Below are 8,870 nucleotides of genomic sequence, written 5' to 3' on the forward strand. Positions count from 1 at the left end.
AGAATGGCTATGGTGATGTACTGATGTTATCTTCCTCACAGGCACTCAAACTCAGCTCAAATGTCTGTCAATTATCCTCATGGTTTCAGAAACTGATCTTCCAACAATAAAGTGGCAAAAAAAAAAAAAAAAAAAAAAAAAAAAGTCCAAATCTACTTGTTGGCAAATTTTTAATCAAACAAAGAGTTATTGTTCCTGTTGCTGCTTCACAAACGGATGCAGGTGGAAAGCTTTCCATCTGAAGCAGCTACAGGAAGAGTACAGTTTCATTAAAAGTACATTAGTACCACAAGAGATTTTATTATAGCTCTGACAGCATGAGAGCTTTCTCATGTTTCCATCAGAACAGGAATACAGGCCCCAAACGACACCCACTCTTACACTACACAGGAGACACACTAGCTACCACAACTTTACATTCCCGTCATAGAGCTTAGCATCAAACCTTCTGGATGCAAATTCCAGAGGAACTTAGAAAAATCTAGGCGGTTGTTTAAAAAAAAGTAAAAAAAGAAAGATTTTTAATTTGTTTCTCAAATTGTGACTGTATTTGCTATTATGAAATATCTCTGCTCTTTTTGCTGTTGACTACACAAGAAAAGTGTTACTGCGTTATTCTGTTTGAAAATATAATAGAAAGGAATATCAATATAGACAATTATATAAGTCCGGTTCACTTCGTACAAAATGTTCAAGGAGATACCGTGGTCTCATAAAGCTTGATGGCCCCTTCACTTTTTGCAAACTTTACTATCTTGAAGATTTAATTATGTATGGATAAAATTGACATTTTTGCACATGAATATACACTGAATAACCCATAATTACAAATTGAAAACATGTTTTTAGAAATTTTTTGCTGATTTATTAAAAATCAAAAGCTGACATCTCACATTTCCAAAACTATTCAGACCCTTGGCTGTGACACTCCTAATTTTGGTCCATTGCAGATCCTGTCAAACTCCATCAGACTGGATGGGAAGCATCTGTGAATTGCCATCTTCAGCTCTCTCCACAGATTTGATGTCGGGTTTAAGTCTGGGTTTTGGCTGAGCCACCTATCAGGGACTTGTCAGAGACTTGTCACAAAGCCACTCCAGCATTCAGGGTGATGAGCGGCGCCTGGTGTTCACCAGACATAGTGTTTGGAATTCTGTCCAAAGAGTTCAGTATTTGTCTCATCAAACCAGAGAATCTTTTTCCTCGTGCTCTCAGAGTCCTTTAAATGATTGGCAAACTCCAAGTGGGTTGTTACATGGCTTTTACTCAAAGTGGTTTCTGTCTAGACGCTCTACCATAAAGGCCTGATTGATAATTTTATCACAGGGGGCTACAGAGCGTTCCTTGGATTCGATGACTTTTTGTCCTCACATGCAGTGTGAGTCGTGGGACTTAGATACACAGGTGTGTGCCTTTCTAAACTATGTCCCCTCTACTTGATTCGCTACAATTGGACTCCAATCAAGTTGTACACATATCTCAAGGATAATTAAAGCAAACAGCAGGCGGTTTCCACTTTGTCATTATGGATTACTGAGGGTAGCTTGATGGGCAAAAATGCCAATTTCACCTACTTAAAATTAAATCTACAACACAATAAAGTTGCAAAAAGTGAACGAGTCTGAATACTCTCTGAAACCCCTGTATGTAATTTCCAGATTCCATTTTTGTTTGGACTGGAAAACAGAGTTTTTTTTTAAATCATGCAAAAAACAGAGGAATATTTTTTCATCCAGTTAACCAAAGGAGACTTGGATGATTCTACAAATACTTTCACAACAGTAATAAGTGTAGATAAAAAAGCTGTCTTTCCAAACATTGTTGAATTTTTTTTTTTCCAGAAAACCCTAGCTCTGTGACTCATTAGAGATACTTAACTACTTACAGCTGAATGTAATGAATCTTTTTAAAATGGTGCATTACTCTTGTCCCCGTCCAAGGCCCAATTCATTAGCCTGCCAAGAACTCAACACAGAATTGCACCACAGATAAAAATGTCTTCAGCTGAATCTGATCCCAATATGCTGTGAGTCTAACTCTCTAGGCAACTGCAGACCAAGCCACCTCACAAGTATCATTTGGCCAAATTGCAGGTGGAAATATTTTGTCTGAAACATTAACAGTGTACTCGCATGTGTGTGTTTGCATACACAGTCCTCCTCTATGGCTTTTCCCCATTGTTTTCTACTGTCTCTACCCCTAAATAGATTAGGACCTGTGTTTCAAGGCATGTTACAGGTACACAGAGTGAACAAGCTTTGATATGACCAATGCAGTTTTGCGCTTAGTACTTTGTGGTTTACTAAGTTTATCTCACAATGAATGAGCATTGGTCAGGATTAAAAAGGAAGAGCGATGTTTGCAACTAGTGAACACTGTCCAGCATGTGTGATCATCGTACTAGAGTTAACTGCTGAGGCTTTTGTTTTGGTTCATGTGTAGTTGATCCCCAAAAACCAACTCACAAACAGGTGAAACCTTCCTACAATCATAAAGAACAACACTTTAACATGGACAAAGTGGATTTAAAACTACTACCATCCCACTACAACCTCAATCTTCCATTTGTCTTTTGACTATAATTTACTAGTTGGAGTGGGCTTCTTAGACACACGGCTGAGCAGATGCTGAGTAAAGCTTTTAGCCCAGTAAACTGGTCTTCAACTGATACAGTAACTTCAGGTCTGAGAGGTTTTTCTTTGGATGAAAGTTACTTGTGAAAACCCCTGCAGCAAAGGTTGTAGTCCAGCATTTAGTAGGATTGCCATACTGCTTATTCAGGTGGGTAATCTGTCGGCAAGATGTTTCCCTACGCTCTTCCAACGGCGATACAAAAATAAGTTTTATAAGTGCTTTGTGAAAGTCACAGCACAACCAGTAGAACGAATATCAAAGAGGACTTAACTAGTCAATGTTCGTATCTGGTAATAGTTTTTAGACGCCTAAAACAATAAATACTGTGTTTACATGAGAACAAGAAATGCTATAATATTTGAAATCTTTGCAAATATTTCTCAAAAAACTTAAAATCTGCAGTTTTTTGTTATTCTGAATGATATCTTCTTGAATATCACCTGGGACATTAAGTACTGTGGCTTTTTTTAAAGACATTTTTAAGTACTGGAACACAGTGAACATTGTGTTATGAAACTAAAACGAAACGAGCATTTCCCAAAACAGCAACTGCAGTTGGCCCGCCAGGACCTCTGGATTTTTAACATCATACTTTACCCACAACGAGAAATATCAAATATAAAAGTATTACTTACCTTTACAAATGGGGGGGATTACAGCCAGAATAATTGTGACTAGAAAAGCAAACATTTCTTCCCTCCGATCACCAGAGCTCTAAGAAATCGCCCTTTAAGGTTCATTTAGAGCAGTGGGGATACCCCGACGCGTTAAACGCAAATATTAAAATCGCATTCGCGCTGCTGTAATGGCAGATTGTGCCCTACACTGCACCGCATTTCCCCACCGACTCTGTGTCTCTGCCACTGAGTAACGGGAACTAAAACGAACCCTGAAATAAACGGGAGTTATTGGCCAACTGGAGACGCAGCGAGTTAAGAGGAAGTGAAGTAACTTGTCGACCGCGTCCAAGACTCTGACCGTACGCGTCTGCCGAGACCCGCAGCGAGGTACGAGCAGAGCTATGGTTCGCGCGCGGGGCTCCGCGGAGAGAAAGTCCCGACTGCCCGGGGCACTTTGAGAGTCCGCGGGCTCCGGGCCCAGCTGAGCTGCGCTGCGCCGCGAGGAGTGCAGCCTGTCCCGCCCCGAAACCGATAAATGCCGGTGCCGTGGATACTGGCGAATACCTCACGGCTGGCTCTGCCGAGTGCGTTTCGGCAGGCGGCTGCCGTTTGGCGGCATCCTACGGCAGAAGATAGCCACCCGCCCGACCGTTATGTCGCATCGCAGATGACTTAATCATTGGAAAATCATAGAAATGCCAGTGATATTCTGCACAAGCAAAAAGAGCGAATCCACCACTCGGCCATTCCAGAAAAGTACAGTAGTTCTGGCTGTGTTGTGCTGACACAACTAGAGATGCAAGGGGTATTTTATTAATCGATTAGAAACTTAACCGGCAACTTTTTTTTTTTTTACATCGAATAATTGTTTTAGGCCATTTTTAAGCAAAAATGGCAAACGTTGTTTGGTTTCAGCTTAATTGTGAACATTTCATACTTTTCATTGTCATATGCAGTAGGAAACGGAGTATATGAACTTTAAAACTTTATTGGAAATTACAACAGGTATTTTTTTTTCAATATTTTCACACGTTATACAGACCAAACGATTAATCTAGGAAATAATCGCCAGAATTAACTGATAATGAAAAATGGTAGTTAGTTGCCACACTCATGCCAAGAGGCCCCCAAACCCATTGAGTCAACTGCGGGCTCTGGGTTAATCTATGCAACAATATACGGGCTGTAGGGGAAAATCCGTTTCCAGCCATTTATCAGTTATTAGGATCCTGATCAGCCAGCCAGTGGCTCAGCGCCAGTCTTCGTGGGCTCCACCCTCGGTCTCAGTTTACCGTCTCCATTCCACCTTGACCGGGGGACGGTAACGACACGAGGGCGTCGGTGACCCCCTCTGTGTTAATGGAGGGAATCGCTGCACTGATTGGCGTGCCTTCAAATCGGGTGGCCTAGCAAGGCATCCGATGATACTGAAATATAAATATTAAAAAAAAACAAACAAACAAAAAAAACCCTCACCTCATCCCGAGAGCGGTTTCACCCCGGGGCTTTGCACCCCGCCTTACTGCAAATGCTCAAAATAGCCGGTACTGATATACCGGTATGACTCGCCCTGTGTGCAACCAAACGACACACAAGGGTGAGTAGGCGATTATATTGTTGGAGTGGGCAAGATCGTCACGAAAAAAGGGATACCTAGATAGATAGCTAGATACTTGAAACTGACAAGTTTGACTTTAACTTAAATACGTGACATGAATCGAAGTTATTCACTTCCAACATCGGATTCAGCGGCATTTCCACCTGTGCCACGGAAGATCTACTGATACAGGCCTCTCTTTGGCATATTGGACTTACCTCGTTGCCCGTTGTCACCTTTGTAGTTATATATCGCCACCTAGCGGTTGATGCATACAACTTACAAAGAGACTGGTTCTGCGGTCAATATAAAAAAAAAAAATAATAATAATCACTCTAATATTATCTATCAGCTTCATAAGGAGTGGCTATTTGTACTCAGCCGAACAGCCCCGATATCCTACCCCTTCGAAAATAAAACCATGTATAATATCTTCTATGCGCAGAAACCTTTTTAAACGTGTGTAGTGATAAATTTAGTAAATTGTGTAATATGGTTCGGTTACGAAAATACACCGGAAGTAGTTTGAGAGTATCCGAAAAGTCGCTAACATGGCTAGCTTGCTAGTATTAGCCACTGTGCTGCTTCGCGACCGTTGGACTGTTTGTCAGTTGAGCTGTCTGCTTAAAGTCAGTCAATTAAAGTTGTATGTTCGTTTTAAAAAAAAAAATGGTCATAAAATAAAACACCCACAATATAAAGTGTAACGCTGCTGGTTACGCTGACAACTTTGTGTGGTAATTAGTTCCGGGGTAATTTTGTAACTTGGTCACGTAATACACCGTACCACCGATCCAATGCACTTGTCCCTGCTGACCTGTACCTTGTACCCTCTTTAATGTCCACTGCGGTGCTAATTGCCGCTGTTGTCGGCGGCGGGGTCCTGTTCCTCATGCGCCGTTTGTACCCCGGGCAGAAAGCCGCGAAGCTGCTCCGGTATCCAGCCGACACTATGCGGGGGAAGACGGTCATCGTTACCGGGGCTAACAGCGGGATAGGGAAGGCCCTGGCCGGGGAGCTGCTGAAGCTCCAAGCCCGGGTCATCATGGCCTGTCGGGACCAGCGGAGCGCCGAGGAGGCAGCGCAGGAGATCAAGAAACGAGCGGGACCAGGGCAGGGGGAGCTGGTCCTCAAACACCTGGATCTCGCTTCTCTTGGGTCAGTTCGAAGATTTTGTGAGGAAATTCGTGCGGTGAGTTGTGATGGCGAGGAAGTTGGGACACATTTTTCCCCAGCTGAATGGGCAGCTTATTTACTAGCTCCGGTGTACTTTGGCTTTTGAAATGACTGGTGTCTGGTTCATTCCAGCCGTTGTCTTATCCAACACACAGGCGAGTCGCCACAGGTACTTCAGCACTGCCCCTTAACCCACGGTTACCAGATTACAAAACTCAAAATGTGTAACTGGCTGTAACTAACTATTAATTTCATCTTTGATAAGTCTGCCAGTTACTCACTTGATTAATCAATTCATCGTTTCGTATTTAAAACAGAAAACAGTGGAAAATGTCACTCACAATTTCCTAAAGCCCAATGTAATGTCCTTAAAATGTATTGTTTTGTCCAAATCTTTCAGCTCACTATATTTTAAGACCAACAAAAGCAGCAAATTCTTACAATCTGGAACCATCTAATATTTGTCCTGTTTGCTTTAGAAAATTTTTGAAATTATTAATCAATCATCAAAATATTTGCTGATCAATTCCCTCAAGAAAATTTGTAACTATTAAAGCATATTATTCCATACTATTGCATACTTGCTGTACTAGCATCTACATTATGTCACATACATACATGTTTTTTGAGCACCCTCTATTGTAGTAATCTCTTAATAAATCCTGTAAATACTAGGAACCTAGTAATAACAGGAAATTGGAATCGTTTAACGGACTCTTTACTCACTGTGGCTCTTTTTTGTAATAGGACTTTTTGATTTGTCTCACAAATGATGCCAGCTGTTTTAACATGCTGTACAGCGGGCCTGGAATCAGAGTTCCTTCAAATTTCCAGATCCATTTTTTGCTAGTGTAAGCCACAGTGCTGAAAGAGTACTGATGTTTTTTTTTTGTTTGCTTTTTTTTAATCTAGGAATATTTCCGGAAAATATTGCTTTCCTCATAGTAACGGCAGCTTGCTGTTTCTTTGCCATCAGCCAACATTTACCTCGTAAAACCACTGGGTGTCTCAGGGTGTAAAGGTCTGCCAGTCAGGTGTGCCAGTCAAGGCTGTGTATGTTTAAAACACATTGACAGTGCTGGCATCACTTGTGTATTGTTTTTTTCAAGTGGCTAATTAGACAGATCACGATTTAGGCTGTTTCTGATATAAAGCCACAAGCAATTTTAAAAATCACTAAAACTTTATTCCTTACTGGAGTCTGTTGTTAAGTTTTAAATGGTTTAAATGTCTCTGACCCATTAGGAGGAGTCTAAGATTGACGTGCTCATCAACAATGCAGGCGTTTACCAGTGTCCCTACATGAAGACAGAGGATGGGTTTGAGATGCAGCTCGGTGTGAACCACCTGGGTCACTTCCTCCTCACTCACCTCCTGCTGGACCTCCTGAAGTCTTCGGCTCCGAGCCGCATCGTTGTGGTTTCCTCAAAGCTTTACAAGTATGGCCGCATCAACTTTGATGACCTGAACAGTGAAAGTAACTACAACAAGGCCTTCTGCTACAGTCAGAGCAAGCTGGCCAACCTGCTGTTTACACTTGAACTGGCTCGACAGCTGGAGGGCACGGGGGTCACAGTCAATGCTCTCACCCCGGGCATCGTGAGGACCAGACTAGGCAGGCATGTTCAAATCCCTCTCCTGGCAAAGCCACTGCTCTACCTCGCCTCGCTGATCTTTTTCAAGAGTCCACTGGAGGGGGCCCAGACTCCTCTCTATCTGGCCTGCTCCCCAGAGGTGGAAGGAGTGTCGGGGAAGTGTTTCGCTAACTGTGAGGAGGAGGAACTAATGGCCAAAGCTACAGATGAACAGGCAGCCAAGAAACTGTGGGACATAAGTAGCAGGATGGTTGGACTAACCAACTAAGCAGAATCCTGTTCTCTGGACGGTATTTCAGGGGACTTATGTGTTCTTGGACAAGATAATCCATCCCTAGCGGCCCCACAGACTTTACGGTGAGAGATGGCTTGTGAAAAGACCAATGGCCACCGTCGGGGTCAAATCGATAATTGACTGAAATATTGTGCCAGTGAAGTGTGTCAATTAAGTCTCTGTGAGCAAATGTGCTGAGATTACATTGCAGAGAGTTGATCGGAGATTGTATAAAATTAAAAAATATATTAAAAAAGTCCCAGTAAAATCAATGCTCCACTAAAAGAGTCCACATGAATTTGTGACTTACTTTATGACTTCCTAGAGAGACACTGACAATGTGCGGCTAAACATGAGCACACATACAACACTTAGAGGGATACTCCAAGGATTTAAAATTGTATTTCCATTAGGCTGGGGATGACACCATCAGTTATACTTTGGAAAGCTCCTTCCAGAGCCACAGAACACATTAGACAACTGTTTACAGGCTAGGTTGAACTCCTCATGATAAATGAATGGACTTTAATGTGTAAATTGATGGAGTGCATCTTTAATTGTTGATTTCGCATTCATACTTAATATTTTCAAATCAAAATACAGCAAATATGGAAGTTTTTCAGTGCTAAGAGACACTAAAGTAATTCCCAAAACACGCTGGTGTCTGGCTGGTCTGAGGTTATGAACACAAAACCTAGATGGCACTTTGTTCTTATGCCAGTGATCAAGACTCACACACATCCTCATCAAAGGGAGCGATCCCGCGTCCTCGTAGCACTCAGCAAAGCCGAGCTTGAACGGTCACATTGTTAATGTAGTTTCCCCTCTCTTGATGCGACTGAAGCGTAAACACTCTCTGCTGTGTCTGGAGGAGCCGGAACGATCAGGCCGACGACGCAGATCCATGAGATGCTGCGGCACCGTGGCTCCCTCCTGTGGATGGATTCAGTCTCGCGTATAGATCCCCCTCTTAC

The 8,870-nt window shown here is 42.4% G+C and overlaps 2 protein-coding genes across 2 annotated transcripts in view; one reads left to right on the forward strand and one right to left on the reverse strand.

Annotated features, from left to right (window-relative positions):
- Nucleotides 1-3,669, reverse strand: part of LOC120789427 (interleukin-6 receptor subunit beta-like) — a 24,508-nt gene extending 20,839 nt beyond the window's left edge. Inside the window, exon 1 of the mRNA XM_040126141.1 lies at nt 3,270-3,669. Coding sequence (XP_039982075.1) covers nt 3,270-3,324 — 55 coding nt within the window. The 5' untranslated portion in view covers nt 3,325-3,669. The remainder of the gene's footprint in view (nt 1-3,269) is intronic.
- A 1,754-nt stretch (nt 3,670-5,423) lies between these two features.
- rdh14b (retinol dehydrogenase 14b) lies at nt 5,424-8,168 on the forward strand. The gene is made up of 2 exons (XM_040126019.1): nt 5,424-6,043; nt 7,273-8,168. The coding sequence occupies exons 1-2, from the start codon at nt 5,690-5,692 to the stop codon at nt 7,888-7,890; spliced, it is 972 nt and encodes a 323-aa protein (XP_039981953.1). The 5' UTR covers nt 5,424-5,689; the 3' UTR covers nt 7,891-8,168.
- Nucleotides 8,169-8,870: the final 702 nt, after the last annotated feature.

The sequence above is a fragment of the Xiphias gladius genome, chromosome 4 (assembly GCF_016859285.1).
Source record: "Xiphias gladius isolate SHS-SW01 ecotype Sanya breed wild chromosome 4, ASM1685928v1, whole genome shotgun sequence".
NCBI classification, from domain to species: Eukaryota; Metazoa; Chordata; class Actinopteri; order Istiophoriformes; family Xiphiidae; genus Xiphias; species Xiphias gladius.